Source organism: Euleptes europaea, chromosome 4, assembly GCF_029931775.1.
Source record: "Euleptes europaea isolate rEulEur1 chromosome 4, rEulEur1.hap1, whole genome shotgun sequence".
NCBI lineage: Eukaryota > Metazoa > Chordata > Lepidosauria > Squamata > Sphaerodactylidae > Euleptes > Euleptes europaea.
Genome location: NC_079315.1, coordinates 45,091,668 through 45,112,752, shown reverse-complemented (window position 1 = coordinate 45,112,752; position 21,085 = coordinate 45,091,668). Strand labels below are relative to the sequence as shown.

The following is a 21,085-nucleotide window of genomic DNA, read 5'->3' as shown; positions in this document are numbered from 1 at the left end:
GGAGTTCGGGGAAAAATTCGGCCGAATAAAGCCATTAAAAACACAATCGCGCCTTTCTGCGGCTCCGGGGGGGGCATTTTTGGGGGTAGAGGTCCCAAACTTTCAGCATAGCTTGAGGGGACCCTTCTTGCAAGAACCCCCAAGTTTTGTGAAGATTGGGTCGGGGGGGCTGAGATATGGGCCCCGAAAGGGGTCCCCCTCCTTAATGTGCATCTCTGACAATGGGGGTTTGCAGTTAGCAGAGCTTGCCACCCACTCCCGAAGCTCCCAGCCCCGACAAACAGATGAGCTGGGGGGGAGCAAGGGTGGGGCAGGTGCGAAGAAGTTTGCAAAGCAACACATTTGCAACCATGCAAACCATGCAAAGCAACATGTTTGCAACCATGCAAAGCAACACGTGACGCCTGGGAGTTTGCAAACCATGGAAAGGGACAGAGGCATGCTAGCTATGCATAAGGAGCAGGAGGGCGTGGAATTTCCCCTTTTGCGTCAGACTCGGACCAGACAAATGCATTCTTTAAGTCACAATTTGAAAACCAGTTTTGAGCAAGCATCAAAATAGACCTAACCGATCTTATGAATGAGGGAAAACCTGAGGACACACAACTGAAGCCCCCCCTCAAACCAGGGTGAGAGAGACTCGAGGGGGCATACCCCCCAGGCAGAATGGGTGAAAGCCCCCTTTGGCTTCCCCCCCACCCACAGAAACTGCTCCCTCCCCCCACACACACAGACTCTGCTTCCCCCCCCACACACACAGGAGAAAAATTATAGAGAAAAGCCCAAAATGGGTCTTACTGTGGATGTCTTCTGTTTCATCTTCTTCGCACCTGCCCCACCCTTGCTTCCCACAGCTCAGCTGTTTGTTGGGGCTGGGAGCTTTGGGCGTGGGAGGCAAGCTCTGATAATTGCAAACCCCCATTGTCAGAGATGCACATTAAGGGTGGCGCCCTTCCCAGCCCCATATTTTGCCCTCCCCGATCCAATCTTTACAAAACTTGGGGGTTCTTGCAAGAAGGGTTCTCTGAAGTTATGCTGAAAGTTTTGGGGCTCTACCCCCCAAAATGCGCCCCCTGCAGCCACGGAATGGCTCGAATGTGCACATGCACCCCCCCCCAGGGGGATCTCTTTCTCACACAAACAGATACTCTCTCTTTCTCTCCCCGGGCCGCGCAGCAGCTGGGCTCATGCACTCAATCGCGACTGATTGGCCAGAAGAAGACTCAGCTTGGCCACCGATTGGCCGCGGGAGAATGCTGCTTACTAACTGAATTTATTCGCCGAACACCCTGAACTCGCTGTATTCGGCTCCCCTTTTCCCCGCCTTTTTTTAGTTCGGTTCCATCCAAACTAAAAACTGCCGAATCAGGGGAAATTCGGCTGTTTTTCAGTTCGTGACAAAATGAATCGATAGCCCTAGAAGCCATGCCCCATAGAGGAGCAGATTCATCGCCGGAGATCTGTCTCCCGTCGACGACGATATGACTGCTCTCAAAGCAGGTCCCGCACACCAATGTCAGCTGCTGCGGTTGGTTTTTCGGACTCTGACCAGGATGTTGTGGTGGTTCTCAAAGTTTCATTGGGTACAGACTCCAGATTTTCTTGCCGGGACCATCATTATCACGCTCAGTACCAAGGGAATCTGCACTAAGAGTACTCTCGCTCCAGATCGCCATCTCCATGTTGGTACCATCACAACCACTTGGAACAGAGATTCTTCAGTGCCGAGGGATTGTTTGGCGCCAAAACAACGCTCTTCCTCATCTTCAAAAAGGCAGGTGCCCATTCTGGAAGTCAAGTCCAGCTCAGAGGATTGTCCCAAGGACTCAAACAGAGACTCTGACGTTGCCTCCCTAACGTCCCCTGATGAGGTTGTGGGAGACCCTTACCAAGTGTCCCCTACAGAGGACATCAGGGCTTTCAATGAACAACTGGCCAGAATGTCCACTGCTTTGGGTATCATGGTCACTCCCTCTGAGCCAGAGGAATCCGACCCTATAATGGATGTTCTCCATGATTTCACAACCACCCCAGTTTAAATCCCCATGGTTAAGGGGATCAAAAAGATTGCCCCCAAAATTGGGCCCTATGCCCCTATTCCTCGCAAAATGGAAAATTTGTTCAAGGTACAGGATGAGGGTAGCTCCTTCCTTTACCACCATCCTCCCAACAATTCTCTAATTGCAGAGACTTTACCCACTAAGGGTAAATCTGGGCCACACTTGCCCCTCTGGATAAAGAGGGGAGGAAACTGGCCATCCTAGGTAGGAGGTTTTATACTGCAGGTTCATTGGGCCTGTCTCTTCTCACTCGGCCCTGATGTCCAGGTACCAAAGGTATTATGGGAGAAGTTTGCCAGGTTAGTTGATTATCTCCCAGAAGACAAAAAGCTGGCAGGCAAAGCCATGCAAAGTGAAGGATACAAGTTGGGCTGCCACCAGTTATATGCTGTGTGCCATTCTGCAGACTCAGTCAGTAAGACCGTAGTGTCGAGTATCGCGTTATGACAGCATTCATGGTTGAGATCCTCCAATCTTCCCCTGATTCCAAGTCCAGATTGGAGGACATAAAGTTCGATGAGCTGGCCCTTTTTCGTTCATTTACAGATAAATTTCTTCACAAATTTAAAAAGGATCGGACAATGGCCAAATCACTAGGGGTGACTCAGGCTACATCTGCCTCATCAGCCAAGCCTAGATACCAACCAAGTGATAACCCTTATTATCAAAAGGGGTTCCGCTTTAGTTCTTCTCCTTATGGGTTCCAACAGAATAAGCCCTTCTACGCTTATCAGGAACAGAAAAAATTCCCTCCTTGTAACAGGGGTAAAAAAGAGGACAGTCAATCCCTAAATAGGGCCCCTAGCAAAAAAGGGTTGGCATGACTGACTGTCCCAGTTGCCTCTGAGCATCAGACCCCAAATTTTTTCGAATGGTTGTCTGCTTAATGTTTCTTGTTGGTTAGAAGTTACCCAAGATAAATGGGTTATTTTCTATAATAAAGTTTGGTTATGTTTTGGAATGTTGTCAATGGCCTGCAGGTGGTCTTCCTTTCAGTCCCCCATCTTGTTCACCTCTTGAGGTAGTGCAGGAGATTTCTCAGTTGTTAGAGAAAGGGGCCATCTCTGTAGTCCCCAAGGATCAATAGACCATGGTTTTTATTTACAAGTACTTCCTAGTGGACAAGAAGGGAGGAGGAAAGCGCCCTATTCTCTATCTACGAGCCTTGAATAGGTTCATTACCACCAGGTCCTTCAGGATGATTTCTATCATGGAAATTGGATTGTTCCTGTCTTGGGGTGTCTACTTTGCGGTCCTTGATCTTGCTATACATGAATTGTGTAGGACGTTTTTGAGGTTCTCTTGCCAGGGACAGCACTATCAATATAACGTGCTCCCCTTTGGTCTAGCTACAGCCCCGAGAGTTTTCTCTAAGTGTACAGGGGAAGTGGTAGGCTACCTCGCTTCCAAGGGTCATGCCATTTTCTCCTACTTGGACAATTGGCTGTTGGTCTCAGTTTCTCCACAGGCATTACTGGATACTGTTTCCACTTCAGTGGATCTCCTTTCTTTGTTGGGGTTGGTGATTATTTATAAAAAGGCACATTTACAATCTGTATAGAAGATACAATTTATTGGGGCAATTTTAGACTCAAGAAGGCAAGCTCTTCCCCCCACCTGAGAGAGTCAAAGCTATTCAGTGTCTGGTCATTGCTTGCATGCTTAATAGATTCCAAAGAGCAATAACAATTCAGAAATTGCTTGGCCTTATGGCCTCCATTACAGTAGTAATGCCATTTGCCAGGTTGCGGATGTGGGTCTTACAGAACAGGCTTCTCAGACATTTCAGAGTGGACCCTCAATGGAGGAGGCTTTCCACCCCCCATTTGGTTTTTCATTGATGGTTGAATGAATGCAACCTGTTAACTGGTGTTCCCTTTGGGGGTTCAATCTTTTGATTGACAGGTTTTCACCGATGCCTCCCCAGGAGGTTGGGGAGCCCACTGTGGGGAGTTCACAGCACAGGGCCGATGGCCTTGATCAGATTTTCTAGAAGTATGCACGATAAGGTACACGCTTATTTTACAGATATCATCAGAGGGAAAAGAGTACTAGTGGCCACAGACAACAGTTGCCATGTATTATCTGAACAGACAGAGTGGCATAGGATCCCTTACACTCTGCATGGATGCCATCAAGCTGTGGGACTGGGCGATCCTGCATGACATCAGTATCTCTGCTATTCATGTCGCAGGTGCTGCCAACATAACTGCGAATGCACTAAGCAGAGACTCTGCAGGACATCACGAATGGACATTGCACCCTCGGTATCTACAACCAATATTCGATGCTTGTTTGCCACTCATAGACTTGTTTGCCACTCAGATGAACGCAAAGTGCCCAAGGTTTTGCTCCCACCCCTTGCTAGACCCTTTGTCCATAAAGGACGCTTTTCAGATCTTGGTGAGGTGCACTGATGTATGCCTATCCCCCAATACCCCTGCTCAACAGGGTGGTAAGCAAAACCTCCCTAAGGTGGTGTCCACTTTTCACACTTCACAAGAGATTGTGTTGCCAAATATTTCCATCTAACCACACGGCAAGGTTGCTACACACCTTAGACATTAGGAGGGCTTTATTGTTTTATTTGGATCGCACACAGCAGTTCAGAGTAGACCCAAATTTGTTTGTTTGCTTCCAGGGGCCTAACAAGGGTAAGGCGGCCACTGCCCAATATATTTCTAGATGGGTCATGGCGGCTATCAAATGTTCTTATGATGTGGCTCGCAGGGTTTGCCGCTTACAGATGTGTGCCCGTTTTACAGGTACAGGTGTCATCTGCAGCATTCTCCTCTGCAGTGGATTTGTGAAACATCTGTAAGGCAGCCACATGGTCATCTGCAACAACATTCATAAAACATCATGTAATGGATGTGGATGTCTCTGCTGATGCAGCAGTTGGCAGGGCGATTCTTATGTCAGTTCTTAAATAAATATTAAGCTTTGCAGCCTCACACCTGCCTCCTGTGTTAATTAGCTTGCTATTCTCCCATGTGGCACAGAGGCCACGACAATGAAAAACAATGTTGCACTTACCTGTAACTGTTGTTCATTGAGTGGTCCTATGTGCAGGCACACATCCCTTCCGCCTTCCCCTCTGTGGTCTGCAGCAGCTCTGTAAGTTGTTGGCTCTACGGTGGCAAAGAGAGAGCTGAGGGATGGCCGCTCCCCTTCCTTCTGTCACATGGTCGGCAAGGCGGGAAGAGCTGTTGGTGGTAGGGAGGGAGAGCATCCCTATCACTAGGCAGAACCTTTTAAACATTAAATCTCCATAGCTGGCCTGCACATGCACAGTATCCATGTGTGCCTGTACAGAGGACCACTCAATGAACAACAGTTACAGGTAAGTGCAACGTTGTTTTTCCTTTTATCTGATTTGAATCTCTCACCCTCCAGCTTCAGCAGATGACCCTGCATTCTAGTATTATGAGAGAGGGAGAAAGGTTTCTCCCTGTCCAATCTCTCCATACCATGTATAATTTTATAGACCTCTATCATGTCTCCCCTTAACCAAGCTGAACAGCCCTAAGCGTTTTAACCGCTCCTCATAGGGCAGTTGCTCTAGTCCCCTGATCATTTTGGTCGCTCTTTTCTGTACCTTCTCAAGCTCTATAATATCCTTTTTTAGGTGTGGTGACCAGAACTGTACGCAGTATTCCAAGTGTGGTCTCACCACAGATTTGTACAAAGGCAGTATGATAGCAGCAGTTTTATTCTCTACTCCTTGTCTAATTATGGCCAGCATGGAATTTGCCTTTTTTACAGCAGCTGCACACTGGGTTGAAATCTTCATTGAGCGATCCACTACCACCCCAAGATCCCTTTCTTGGTCTGTCACTGCCAGCACAGATCCCATCAGTGTATATGAGAAGTTGGGGTTTTTTGTCCCAATATGCATCACTTTACACTTGCTCACATTGAATCTCATTTGCCATTTTAATGCCCATTCTTCCAGTTTGTAGAGATCCTTTTGGAGCTCTTCACAGTCCAATTTTGTTTTAACCACCCTAAATTATTTGGTGTCATCTGCAAACTTTGCCACTTCGCTGTTCACCCCTACTCCAGGTCATTGATGAACAGGTTGAAAAGCACCAGTCCCAACACAGATCCCTGAGGGACCCCACTGCTCACATCCCTCCATTGGGAGAACTGATCATTGATTCCTTCTCTCTGCTTACTCTTTTTCAGCCAGCTCTCAATCCATAAGAGGACTCGTCCTCTTATCCCATGACTATGAAGTTTGCTTAGCAGTCTTTGGTGGGGGACTTTGTCAAAAGCCTTTTGGAAATCCAAATACACAATGTCCACAGGCTCATTCCTGTCCACATGCTTATTGACACTTTCAAAAAACTCTAAAAGGTCAGTGAGACAGGATCTACTTTTACAGAAGCCATGTTGGGTTTTGCTCAGCAGGCCTTGCCCTTCTGTATGCTTGACAATTCTATCTTTGATAATGCTTTCCATCAATTTACCTGGAACAGACGTCAATAACCTACCTCACAGGGTTGTTGTGTGAATAAAAAGGAGGTGAGGAAAATAATGTAAGCTGCTTTGGTCCCCACTGTGAAGAAAGACTAGTTTTCCAAGGTAGAGGCTGCAGGTGGGAGGTGACAGAAAACTTAAGACAGAGGGGCGGAGAAAGATTGGTTGGTTGTTGGGTGGGAAGGAGGTAGGATTGCCAACTCCAGGCTGGAAAATTCCTGGATATTTGACGGGTGGCATCTAGGGAGGGTGGGGTTTGAAGAGGGGAGGGACCTCAGAAGGGTATAATGCCATTGACTCCACCTTCCAAAGCAGCCATTTCCTCCAGGGGAACTAGCGTTGCCAACCTCCAGGTGAGAGCTAGAATTCACCCGGAATTACAACTGATCTCCAGATGACAGAGATTCGTTTCCCTGGAGAAAATGGCTGCTTTGGAGAGTGGAGTCTATGGCATTAATAAACTGCTGAGGTCACTTCTCTCCCCAAATCTCACTCTCCCAAGGCTTCATTCGCAATTCTCCAGGAATTTCCCATCCTGGAGCTGGGAACCCTAAGGGGAACAGCTGAGATAGCTGTTTCTTTAAGTTTCTTGTGGGTCCCCATTTGTATGACTGAATTGTCATAGAAAAGTGAGAAGTACACCTTTAAGTGGTTTGAAATATCACCTAGTATGTGGCATTGCATATATTTTCAGTTTGGTAATAACCATGTGGTATCTAAACGTATGAGCTGACTAATGAACAAAATCAGACTTTGGTATCTCAACAATCATATCAGGGCAAATATTCATAAAGGGAAAAGAAAAAATACAGATCTAAATGGTATCCTCTGTGAACGTCATAGTTGCAAAATATCCCAAGTGTCAACATTATTATTCATGTGCTTTGCACTTGACAGGTACTTAACATTTGAAACTAAAAGTAATTCAAAGTAAAACAAGCAAGAAAAGACTGACATTTTCATTGGTGATATTTTGGTACTCATTATGTCTACAAACTGACACGTATCATCTAAGTTGTCACTGGATACATGTAGGCTTAAACAATTTAGAGACAAAGAAAGGTTAGCTTATGATGTATTCCCCAGCATCCAATGGAAATGAGACATTACAACACAGGATGATATGTAGGATGTTTAAAAATGATTTGTTGGTAGATGATTTATTTTTATTTTTGTATCTTAAGTTTATTTTTATTTTTGTATCCTAAGTACAGTTCTGGTCACCACACCTAAAAAAGGATGTTACAGAGCTTGAGAAGGTGCAGAAAAGAGCAACCAAAATGATTAGGGGACTAGAGCAACTGTCCTATGGGGAGCGGTTAAGACGCTTAGGCTGTTTAGCTTGGAAAGAAGGCGGCTGAGGGGAGACATGATAGAGGTCTATAAAATTATGCATGATTTGGAGAGAGTGGACAGGGAGACGTTTTTCTCCCTCTCCCATAATACTAGAGTGCGGGGTCATCCGCTGAAGCTGGATGTTGAGAGATTCAAAACAGATAAAAGTATTTTTTCACACAACTCGTAGTTAAATTGTGGAACTCCCTGCCCCAGGATGTGGTGATGGCTGCCAGCTTGGAGGGCTTTAAGAGGGGAGTGGACATATTCATGGAGGAGAGGGGTATTCATAGCTATTAGTTAGAATGGATACTAGTCATGCTGCATACCTATTGTCTCTAGTATCAGAGGAGCATGCCTATTATTTTGGGTGCGGTGGAACACAGGCAGGATGGTGCTGCTGCAGTTGTCTTGTTTGTGGCTTCCTAGAGGCACCTGGTTGGCCACTGTGTGAACAGACTGCTGGACTTGATGGGCCTTGGTCTGATCCAGCAGGGCCTTTCTTATGTTCTTAAGTTTCCAACTTAAACTTAGGATGGATATAAGCAGAAAAATATTAAGAATTTTAAAATATTAAGAATTTTAAACCAGGGATATCACTAGCATGCTGCCAGATATTTTTGAACTGCATGCAGGGTTGGTTATGTGCCCAGCTGAGGCCCACCCCCGAAACCCAGGTAGCACTGCTAGGGTTGTCAGGTCCCTCTTCGCCACCAGCAGGAGGTTTTTGGGGCAGAGCCTAGGAGGACGGGGTTTAGGGAGGGGAGGGACTTCAATGCCATAGAATCCAATTGCAAAAGCGGCCATTTTCTCCAGGTGAACTGATCTCTATCAGCTGGAGATCAGTTTAATAGCAGGAGATCTCCAACTACTACCTGGAGGTTGGCAACCCTAAGCACTGCTAGGACCAGGGGCGTAAAAGGTGGCATAGGGCTCAATCCTTTCCCCACTTATCACATCAGCTCCAGTTAGGTTCCCTCAGCCCCCTCCCCCAAGGCGTCAAGATATGTGTTTACTTCTGTAAAATATTTGGGTAAATCTTGAAACATAGAAGCAGGCAGGTTAAGGGCTCAAAATGTCCTCCCTTTACTATTTCTACATCTTAATTTTTTATTTCCAGAAGTAGTTTTGCACATTAAAAAAAAAAAGGCCAACCAGTTGGTATGCTGAGTTAGGCCCTCAGGTATGCCAATAGCTGTGGTGGGCAATGGGAGCTCAGGGAGGGACATCTCCTGTCCCCACTAGGGGCTTGGCAGCCCTACTGAATGGCTATACCTCATGCCTCCATGGAATTGCATATACCATCAATTAGGAGCCAGGAGGGCAAAGTGTGATCATCTGTTGGTGATGCCTTCATTCATCACATCTTCACTGCCTCTACCATGGCCATCCTACTATCACTCTCTTTCCTTTTCCTTCCCTCACCCAAAAAACAGCTCAAACTTTCCCATTGTGCCTTCCTGAGACAAACAACGGGTGACTAGGAAGAAAGCAGTGTGCATGGGCTGCTTCCCCCCTCAGGTTGCCTCATAGTATAGTGGTTAGGATTGCCAACCTCCAGGTACTAGCTGGAGATCTCCTTCTATTAGAACTGCCCTCCAGCTGATAGAGTTCAGTTCACCTGGAGAAAATGGCTGCTTTGGCAATGGGACTCTATGGTATTGAAGTCCCCTCCCAAACTCTTCCCTTCTCAGGCTCTGCCCCAAAAACCTCCTGCCGGGGCAAGCCAGAGGGTGCAGAGCGTACCTTACTTAACTGGGTGGCAGGGTACGCGGTGTTTAGGGGGGTAGTGGAGGCAGCTTTTCCGGAGCGCGCTTGGCACTTAAATAACCACATGTCCAATGTGCTGACTGCTGTGGACGTAGCCGGTGAGGCGGCTGCGTTTAAATATGATGAAGCATTTAGGAAGAGAGCTTCACATAGCCAGCATACTAGGTGGGATCTAGTGAACGACAAGTTGTGGATCCGTTTTGTGGGGCCAAAGAGGGGTAGAACAGAGGGCCGGAGGCCGGCCAGGTTTGGTTTCAGGGGCGACTCCAACAGGAAGGTATGTTGGGAGTTTAACCAGGGACGGTGCAATCGGACCCGTTGCAAGTACGGTCACGATTGTGAGGTTTGCTTCGGGCCTCACCCCAGGCTCTCCTGCCCCCGGGAACGCAACAACCCACAGCCCTTTCGCCGGGCCCGCCCCCTCCAAGGTACTGGCAGGAAGGAGGGCGGTACCGGCGCCGCCACAGCAGACAACTCTGGGGCCGGCAAATAGTGCTGCAAAATGTGGCGGTCTCTTGCCACCCTGCCCTTCCCCCGTTCGTCTCCTCCCTTTGCGAAAATGGCTCGCACTGTACCCTGCTCGGAAGTCGGCAAGGTTTTTATTAGAAGGGTTTTCCTCAGGCTTTAGGATCCCCTTTTGTGGCCCACGCACCCCTTTTGACGCGCCTAACTTGCGCTCGGCTCGGGATCTACCGGCCGTGGTCGCTGCGAAAGTAAAGAAAGAGTGCGATGCGGGCAGGGTGGCGGGCCCCTTTTCCGGCCCCCCCATTTAACAATCTCAGGGTGTCCCCCATAGGCGTCGTTCCCAAGAAAGCTCCCGGCGATTATAGGCTGATCCACCATCTATCATACCCTAGGGGCTCTTCCGTGAACGATGCCATCCCCCCCGAATACTGCACGGTACGATACGCGTCATTCGACCGTGCCGTGCGGATAGTTCAGATGTGTGGTCCGGGGGCCCTTATGGCAAAATGCGACATCAAGTCCGCATTCCGGCTGCTTCCAGTACATCCACAGGACCACTGTCTACTGGGTTTTAAGCTTGACGGGGCTTGGTACGTGGATAAAGCTATGCCTATGGGCTGCTCAGTTTCCTGCGCTGCTTTTGAGGCATTCAGCACGTTCCTTGAATGGGTCTTTAGGGTACGGGCGGGCTCCTCCCGGGTGACACATTACCTGGATGATTTCCTTTTTGCCGGGCCGCGCCGGGGTACGGCCTGTGCGGACAGCCTAAACCTTTTCAGGGACCTCACGGGGGAGCTGGGGGTCCCTTTGGCCCCCGAGAAGACGGAGGGTCCCACCACAAAATTGGTGTACTTGGGCATTCTGTTAGATTCGGTGGCGGGTACGTCCAGCCTGCCAGAGGAAAAACTGGCTGCCCTTCGGGCGCTCCTCTCCTTGGCGCTAGCAAGGAGAAAGTGCACCCTGCGGGAGATACAGGTTCTTTTGGGTCACCTTAACTTCGCCTGCAGGGTAGTTCGTCAGGGCCATGGCAGGGGTTAAGTCCCCACACCATCGGATACGGGTGACCAAGGGCATGAAGGCAGACCTCCAGGTCTGGCAGTCATTCCTTGCGAACTACAATGGTGTGTCCCTATGGCAGTCCCCCCAGGAAGTTAGTCCTTCTTTGCAGGTTCACTCGGATGCTGCAGGCAGCACAGGTTTTGGCGTTTACTTCAACGGGCGGTGGTGTGCGCAGCGATGGCCTCACCATTGGGGGGAATCAGGGATATTACGAGACCTCACTTTTTTGGAACTTTTCCCGGTGTTAGTGGCTGTTGCCATTTGGGGTCCTTCCCTAGCGGATTCCAGGGTCCTCTTCTGGTGCGATAATCAGGCCGTCGTTCGGGTGATTAATCGTCAGTCCTCACGCTCTGAGCGGGTGATGCGCCTGGTGCGCAGGTTTGTTTTAACCTGTCTTACTCACAATGTATCCTTTTCTGCTAAGCATATCCCGGGCGTTAATAACGAGGTCGCAGATGCCTTATCTCGCTTTCAGGAGGGGAGATTCCGGACGTTGGCCCCGGAGGCGAACCGCGACCCGGACCCGTTCCCGGCCGAGCTGTGGGCGCTTGGAGGGATATAATTTTGCAGGGAGTATTTAATTCCATCTCACCAGCTACTTTGAGGGCGTATTCGGGGGCGTTCGATAAGGTAACGGTTTTTGATCTGAGTATTGGGGGTGATGGCACCTTGCCCTTGGCTCAGGATACGATCCTTCAGTACCTGGCCAGCATGAGGCTACGGGGCCTGGCTCCCAAGACAATGTCTCTCCATATGGCTGCCGTGGCCTTCTTTAGTAAAGCATATGGCCACGAGGATCCCTGCCGGGGATTTGCCATACAGCGCGCCATTAGGGGCTGGAAGAGGATCTCCCCTCGTCCTCCGGACGCCAGGCGCCCCATAACGTTCCCTGTCCTCTGCCAACTGACCACTCTCCTCCCCTCGCTATGTCACTCTAACTTTGAGGCAAAATTGTTCGCCACGGCCTTTGTATTGTCCTTTTACGGGGCTTTCCGCTGCAGTGAGATTGTCCCGGGCTCAGCCCGGGATGGTTCCGGCCGGGCCATAGAGATGGGGGACGTCACGGTCCAGGAATCTTCCCTTACCATTACGCTGAGGTGGTCTAAGACCGACCAGTCTGGCCGCGGAGCCACAGTGGTGCTCCATGCGGTAAAAAATCGGCCGTGTTGCCCGGTGGGCACACTACGGTCTTACCTAAAGGTTCGCCCTTCAGTCGCCGGCCCCCTTTTGCTACATGCAGACGGCGCATTTCTGACCAGGTACCAGTTCATGGCAGTGCTACGGGCTTGTCTCAGGTCTGCGGGCCTGCCCCCTAAGGAATTTGGTACGCATTCCTTCCGGATTGGTGCAGCATCCTACGCCGCTGATTGCGGATTGGCACCTGAGGTCATTTGCTCGATCGGTCGATGGAAGTCTGGGGCTTTTCGCACATACATCCGTAAGTGACGTGCCCGCAATTTTGTCCTGGCAATGGTCTTTGTGTTTTCCTTCCTTTAGGGTGTCGGAAAGTGGTGTGGATCCTAGGCCACAGCATTGTGCACTGGGCTGGCTGCTATGCTAAGTCGTCTGGATGGGGCAGAGCGCTGGGACTGCAGGAATTCGTGACCATACATTGGATCGGTCGCCGGGGGATGCGCTGGGACTCCTTTTCGTCGGCTGTGAGATTGAACGTGGCTCGTCTTGGCGTACCGGATGCCATAGTGGTGCAGTTGGGGGAGAACGATCTGCCGGGAAGGAATGGACTGGATCTGCGTTCATCGATGATGAGGGACTTTGGGGACTTGCATGCCGAGTGGCCGGGGACAAAATTGTTTTGGTCTACGTTGTTGGAACGGCGGGCGTGGCGCGGCGCGACAGAGCCAGACAGAGTGGACTTTGCCAGGAAGAAGGTGTGTCGTGCAGTGGGCCGTTTCATTGAGTCGCTAGGCGGCATCGTGATTCGACACGAGGAGATATCATTCAGATTGCGGGAGCTGTATCGCCCTGATGGTGTGCACCTGTCCGAGTGGGGTCAGGATCTGTGGTTGCATGAGGTTCGGGGCTCGCTACTTTGTTGGTCACAGCAGTAGGAGTGTTGGCGGGAGCAGGGCGGTAGCCCCTGCTCTTTGGCGGTTTTTTCCATGGGGTCTGATCCAAGAAGGGAAGAAGTGCTTTCCTTCCCGTTTATGGGGACCCCCATAAGGGGTCTTGGGATGGAGTACAGCAACGATGCCCAGCTAAGGGGCCTGCAGTGGGTACTCCAATCCCAGGTGGCACTTGCTCCACACAGAGATGTCCGTCCTGGTGGGGCCTCATAAGTGCTACTCCGGTTTTTTGGTGCCCACTGGTGGTGGGCTGCTTATCGATGCTTTCGATACGTGTATCAGGTCACAGGGTGGTGACTTGATTCTTGGACCCGCCCCCATGTTTTTCCGCCAATGCTCCATTCTGTTGTGATCAATAAAAACTGTGGCCATTTACACCCAAAGAACATGTGTATGTGTGTTTACTCAGTATTCCTCCTTCCCCTGGAGCTGCTGGCCCGTGGGTCCACAAAAAGGGGGGACCTGAATAAGCAGGTCCCACCCTTGTGGACTTACCGGGCTGGAGACAGGGAAGGAGAGTTGGTCTCGCTGGGCTGCGCCGTCTCGCGAGGCCAGGCCTACCTCGCGGTTGCTCCCCCTCCCCTCCCAATGCGGGGGGTGGGGGGGTGGGGGGGGCCTGACGTCATCCCCCTGCGCCTACTTAAGGCAGTGCAGCCCAGCAGCCGTCCTCTTGGCAACAGGACGGCGAGGTCACCCGCCCACCCTCCCTGTGTTTGGTTATGTTGTTACTTTCTTCGTCACAGTTTGTTCTGGCGGTTTTTTCCATGGGGTCTGATCCAAGAAGGGAAGAAGTGCTTTCCTTCCCGTTTATGGGGACCCCCATAAGGGGTCTTGGGATGGAGTACAGCAACGATGCCCAGCTAAGGGGCCTGCAGTGGGTACTCCAATCCCAGGTGGCACTTGCTCCACACAGAGATGTCCGTCCTGGTGGGGCCTCATAAGTGCTACTCCGGTTTTTTGGTGCCCACTGGTGGTGGGCTGCTTATCGATGCTTTCGATACGTGTATCAGGTCACAGGGTGGTGACTTGATTCTTGGACCCGCCCCCATGTTTTTCCGCCAATGCTCCATTCTGTTGTGATCAATAAAAACTGTGGCCATTTACACCCAAAGAACATGTGTATGTGTGTTTACTCAGTATTCCTCCTTCCCCTGGAGCTGCTGGCCCGTGGGTCCACAATAGCATTCCCGGAAAATAATAGTTGGATTTGTAGGGTTTTAAAAAGCGCCTGATGATTATAAACAGATATAGATACAAAACTGCCATGCATAGTCTAATCCTATTTATATTTACTCAGGGATAAGACCTATACAGTCAATGAGATCTATTCTGGTTAAATGTTTATGGAATTGTTTACCTGGAATTTTTTTTATTTATAGCTGTGAAAAGTGTTTAGAAAATCTTAAATGAAGTGTGGCTCTACTTATTAGAATGGTTCCATCACTTTTTAAATTTAGAGGCATTATCCAGCTGAGTTACAGTGGAATTGTATAAATATTTAGGTAGAAGACAGTAAATTCATTGGGATTTATTCCATTATATAAATGGAATGAACTCTCAACTCTCATTAATCTCAGTGAGTAAATTTAAATGCTGAACTCGTGCACAGTGAAATAAATGAAACAGCTTAACTTTGGCTAATATATGTACAGTACTGTACATAATATATGTACAGTAGCTTTACTTATCATGTTCGTATATTTTATTAACTTCATCTGGACTTTTGAAGAAGAAGAAGAGTTGGTTTTTATATGCCGACTTTACCACTTAAGGCAGAATCAAACCGGCTTACAATCACCTTCCCTTCCCCTCCCCACAACATACACCCTGTGAGGTAGGTGAGGCTGAGAGAGAATGACTTGCCCAAGGTCACCCAGCTGGCTTCATATGCAGGAGTGGGGAAACAAATCAAGTTCACCAGATTAGCCTCCGCCGCTCATGTGGAGGAGTGGGGAATCAAACCCGGTTCTCCAGATCAGACTCTACCGCTCCAAACCACCGCTCTTAACACCACGCTGGCTCTCTTTTGGTTGGTTAATGGTGAATGTAAACACTTCTGTATTTTCTCTATGTAATTTTAGGTATGCTATTCCTCTAGAACATGGAAACATCTTGAACGGCTAGCTCAAGATAAGCCTTAAACACACACACACACACACACACACAAAACAACAACATACACACACTTTCATATATCAAAAATGTGCTTTTCAGTTCTTTATTTTATTAAAATTACCCCATAGTTAATGGTGTAGTTACCATTTTAAAATTGCTACCTTTCCTGTATGTATTTGATTGCTTACAATATTGTAGCTGAATACTTGGAAATATGTTATGATTTTGAGAAGTATTAGTTTAAATCTATCATATTGCAATACTGACATTTCTGTTTAAATTTGCATTTAGTACAAAGATTGGGAACTCTTCAAATAGCATAGTGATCATGTAAGCTGTTTCTGGATTCTTATCATACCCATGTTCTATTTGTGAGCAGACAAATATTTCATTCTAGGGGCCAACTACGTGTTATCCTGTAGCTAAGTATACTGAAGCCTCTAAGCGGCCTTTCCATGTTGCAATCATTCTCAAGGAGGGGCAATTTGCACCTGAATAGGGAAGGGAGAGTTTAATCCTTCCTTTGCCTGTGACTTTTCCTTGGAAACTTGCTTCCACTGGTGTTTCAGACATACAGGTCAGATGACTGACATGCTGAACATGAATGGAGATAGTAAAACGGGAAGCATTAGAGCAGAAATATGCTAGCTTCATCACAATACATGGTGTTTCCTGAAATTAAGCATGACTATTCCATTATAGTGCTATTCACACTACTTCCTGCAACTATGAACAGTAACAATTAAGAACTGAGAAAAATCTGTTCACAGCACCATTATGGAATTTTTGATTATTCTGGCTGTAGCTCAGAGTGCCTGTTCTTACATGTATGCTAGATTTTCCTTTATTTCAGAATAGCAGTCCCCTATGCCATTTCTGAGATCTCTTGATATTTAATACTGGCTTGCCAATTAGTGCACGACCCGCTTCTCCAAAACTTGCTGCATATAGTTTTCCATACCCCTTTAGCCTGTGTTTCTTAAAAATAAAGGCATCATATTAACAATACCACTATAATTGTTATCTTGGTTTTTGTCTGATTTTTTACAATTAAGCATGTGTTCCACAGCCTATTTAAGTACTAGAACCTAGAATTAAATTCTAGTAATGCTTAAGTAAAAACCCTGACATTCTTCCAGCTGTATTCTTTTTCCTTTCCTTTCCTTTTTTTTTTTTTTGGTGGGGGGCACTTCCCTGTTTTGCTGCTAACAGTTTGGGAATGAGGTGTATGTGATTTTCATGCTGTAGTCACTGTCCATAAAAATCACAATGGAAATTTTAAAACAAGCTGTTTTAAAATGATGAAAATATCACGACAACCTCACAGCTACAATTTGCATAATCAGCAAAGGTTAATAAACTTGCAGAGTGAATATATTTCAGGCTTAATTACATATTTATATTAAAACTGTTGTGCAGAATTGCAGCATCTAAAAAAAGCTGTGAGATGCAGGAAGGTTGGTCCTGCTTACCAGGTGCCTACTGAATTAATTTAATTTTCCTAAATAATTAAAATGCTAAAATAATGCCATAAATGTGGTGAAGCATTGCAGGTTGTCTAGGTCAAATCAGTACTTGATACATAAAATTAAAGGAAGGCTCGGATTTTTTCCATTATCTTGTCTGCCCATCATAATTATCGCAGTGCCTTTTATGCATGAATGCTTTCATCTTTGGAATCCATTGAAAACTTGATTGACTATGGCACCTACAAATATTTTATCTGAAAGACATTAGACTTGCATCTAATAAAGGCAGCAGTTTGATTTTGCCCTTCAGGTACTTTCTCATTTATGTAGTTCTTTCAATTTTATGTAGACACAAATGTAATAAAAATCTCTAGTGAGTTGTTATTGCAATTTTGAAACAAAGTATGGAGCTCTATAATACTACAAAATTCTTAAAGTATTTGACAACATAGACTATCATTGCTCTCCCTTGTATTTTCTAAACAACTCAATAATATTTCATGATTATATTCTTTAACACCATGGTCCGTTTTCAAAGATATATTTCTTTGAGATGAGCAATAATTTTCAAAAAAGTTGCAAGTGAAGCATATTTAATATTCTCTATTGTGTTTAGCTATTGGATAATAATTTAGAAATCTGACCAGACTGTAGATATGCCAGTTTTTCCATAAAAGACATTTTGTACATTATATTTTGAGACTTAGCATAACATTTCTTGTTTCCATGGGTCTATATTAACATATGTTGTACTGATAGATTTTTTAGATAAAAGCAGTTGTGCTGTGATAAAACACATTGGGTCTGGGTTGGTCTATATGTCAGCAAGATCTCTTTCTGGAACTTTCTTTTGTGGGCAGGAGGAAGAGCCGTGGTGGGGGCAGCTGCCCTGGATGCGGGGAGAGGATGGGCGCCACCACGGCATGGGCATGGCTGCCCACCTGGCTGCTGAGCACACCGCATTCTCTGGGAGCATGTGGGGTGATGCCGCCCTTCCTTGTTAGCCTGCACCTGCTGCGGCTACCAGGAAGCAATCAGCAGCATGACAAGGAAGCAGGCGGGTACGTGGCACCACCGAAGCGAGGACTGGGAGGCTGGCTTCAAGTGCAACTGCAAGTGAATGGAAGGAGCGGGGCGGGGGAGAGTTGACTTTGGAAAGGAACAAATCTACTTCTGTCCTCTGCCTTCTCCTTTTAAATTCTGATTGCCCCCATGAATTTTTAAGTGAATCTTTTAAAAAGGCTGTTTCAGGTGGGTGGGGGCAGAGAGGGTGACGATGGAGTGACATTTCCTTTTGCAATATTTTCCTTCTTCCAAAGAACTTTTTTTTATTTCTTTCCCCTGCCTTCAGTTGGATGATCTGATGCTGCTGAGCATCCAAGCCAGCCTTTGGGTTTCATTTTTTTTCTCCCCCCCCTCCATCCCAGTTTGGGAAGAAGAGATTCAAACCATGGAGGTAGGATGCAGAGCGGAGGGGCCATTGCACTTCAAGGCCAGGTCTTCCCAAGAGGAGCCCACCTGTTGGATTTTAATTAATTAATTTTTTTTTTGCTGTTCACAGAACAATTTGTTGGAGTGCCCTGGGCTTCTCTGGTCTTAAATGGAGACCTTAACTTGGACATTTTATCCCCCCTCCAGAGGAGCTTGTAGATGAGGGATGTTTTTGTGTTCTCTTGTGGCACTTAATTCATCTGGCTGCTGGAGGTAGGGTTGCAAACTATCTGCCGAAGAAAAATGCCCTGCCCCCTAAACAGAGGCTTAATGGTGTGTTATTTAGCAGGTGATGTTGTTTGCCTCCATGCATCAAAAAGCATCAATTTCCTGTTTCCACACAGTAAGGCATGGGACATCCCCCCCCCCACTGAAAACATTGGATGCTGGAATAAAAACCCTCCCCCCAATCTCAATCAATCAATCTTTATTAAAAACAGTCATAGACCAGCACAGCTCTTCACAATTTACCACTAAACTCCTTAGTATTCAGCTCTACACACAAGTTTATACAAATAGTAAAAAAAGTTGTTTGCACTCTTTGCAAACTATATATACTACCCTTTAAAATTATTGACTTACTGATGTTCTCAGCAGCATCTGATGGATTCTACAGGCCGCTGCACAAAACGTAGCCGTTCCTACTGTAACCTATGGGTTTTCGTCTATTTTAATGTACTCCTGACCTGTATGGCTGGAGAAAGTCTCCATCTCCGTCCAGATCGAGGGCGCCCCGTGTGTGATGGAGGTCGATTCCAGGTCCGCTCTCTCTATCATCTCAGCGGATACCTTTTGCGCCCAGTGGGCCTATGGCTTCTTTCCCCTTGCGTTTGCTCCTCACATATCTGAAGAAACGTTTCTTGTGGTAGCGAGCCTCCCTAGCCAGCATCAGCTCACTGTGAGCTTTGGCCTCTCTGATGGCTGACGTACAGTGCCTAGAAACCTGCAGATACTCTTCTTTAGGGGTATGTCCTTGCCTCCTTTTCTTGAACATTTCCTTTTTCTCCCTTAGCTCATCGTGGAGGTCCCTACCGCCCACTTCAGTCAACTTTCTGGCTGTGGCATTCCATACCAAACACTTTTCAAGGGCAGTCCCATGTAGAGCACATTGCAGTAATCTACTTTATAATTTTATAATTATAAGTGATGTTATGCCTAAAAAGAAACAAACAGAAGGGTCAAGGGGCCATGAAATGCAGGAAGTACAGGATGAAATATAATTATATCATGTACTTCCTGCATTTCATGGCCCCTTGACCCTTCTGTTTGTTTCTTTTTCAAACCTGCTGCATAACTGTCTGTATAGTTAAGATTCGCTCATTGAGTCTCAAGAAGTGGCTCTAGTCCTGGAAGTTTATGGTGGAATAAAGGGTTTGACTTTTACAATGCTGCAAGGTTCTTGTTTGTCTTTTTCTGCAACGGACTTACACAACTATCTTTCTGGAATTATTGTGACAGATTAATTTATAATACAAAGGTTTATTCCTTTCCTTGGCATTAGATTCTAAGACAATAATTTTTGTTACCGGATGTATCTCACAGAGGAGACTGATTTTGAGGTGATTTTTAGTTTATTTAAGCTAAAGAATGTGTCCTGCCTAATTTGAAAACAAATCACCACTCTCAGTGGTGGAATGGTATCCAAAATACGGAACAGGATTTGAGATCTTGGAATATGTTTTGTGAACAAGCTGACTGAAAAATGGCAATTTTTTTCAAACAGATGTTAAGGAGAGGTTCAGTCCTATGTGTCCTTTGATCTAGTGTTCATAGCCTCCTTTTTAACTGTTGTATACTTGTTATAATTTAATAAATATTGTTCTGAAAGAAAATAAATTGTAATGTTTGTTCTGACCTGACCATCATGGTATCTTTGAGCACTCAAACCTGCCTTTAGAGCAACATTTTAGAGTTTTAGAATCAAGTCAGAGACCCAAAGCTTCATAATTCCTTGCCACTCTAACACTGCTTTCTGTAATTAACATTAGCATATCTATTTTTTTTTTTTTTTACAGAAGGACAAATTTATTGGTTAGCTATAACAGAAGTGGTGCTCGGGGAGAGAGGGGGTGACGTGTCCAGCTTGCGCGCTGCATCTATGTCTCCCTGGGACTAGATCCGCAGTTCATCATCCAGGTGCTCCTTGGCTCTCACCACCTTGGACTGCAGGTAGAAGGAGCCCCCCACAGATTTGTCGTTCACCTTAAATAAATGCTCGTAGTTCCTCTGGATGTCCTCTGGGTTCAGCTTGGAGACATTGAAGATCTGCTAGGCTGATCCCAGAGATGCTGGAGGCTGTCTCCAACAGAGACCCTGGGGTGCGCCCTCGGGCCCCCAGCGCAGCTTGGTTGGCTGCAAACTCCTGCCGCAGAGTGCGGGCAAAGGCCCTGCCAACCACCTGAATGTCCACCAGCACAATCTGGGTCAGGTACTTGGCCATGGGGTCTACTCTACTAATCTACTCTAAAGAGGTTTCACTTTGTTCCTACTGCTGATCTGTTTCTGTGTCTCCCACTGCCTCTTTTGGAGAGTATGTTTTATATACTGTAAATTATTTTAATAAGTTTCTGTAGCAGGAGGAACTGTGGCTTTTAAATCGTGATGGCTATTTTTATTACACTGTAATGATTGTAACGGAAGAAATGAAATATATGTTCCTGGGGCCTATGGTTATTTATCTAAATTGTACATCAACAGTTTCTTCAGAAATGGAATAACATAAAACTGCATTTGGGGAACTGCTTTTGATTTTGTA

The 21,085-nt window shown here is 46.8% G+C and overlaps 1 protein-coding gene across 1 annotated transcript; it reads right to left on the bottom strand.

Moving 5' to 3' along the window:
- Window positions 1–20,437: 20,437 nt before the first annotated feature.
- On the bottom strand, window positions 20,438–20,770 carry PAM16 (presequence translocase associated motor 16). The gene is given in 2 exon segments (XM_056848143.1): window positions 20,438–20,599; window positions 20,601–20,770. Coding segments are annotated over 2 exon segments (327 nt in total). The 3' UTR covers window positions 20,438–20,442.
- Between the last annotated feature and the right edge of the window lie 315 nt (window positions 20,771–21,085).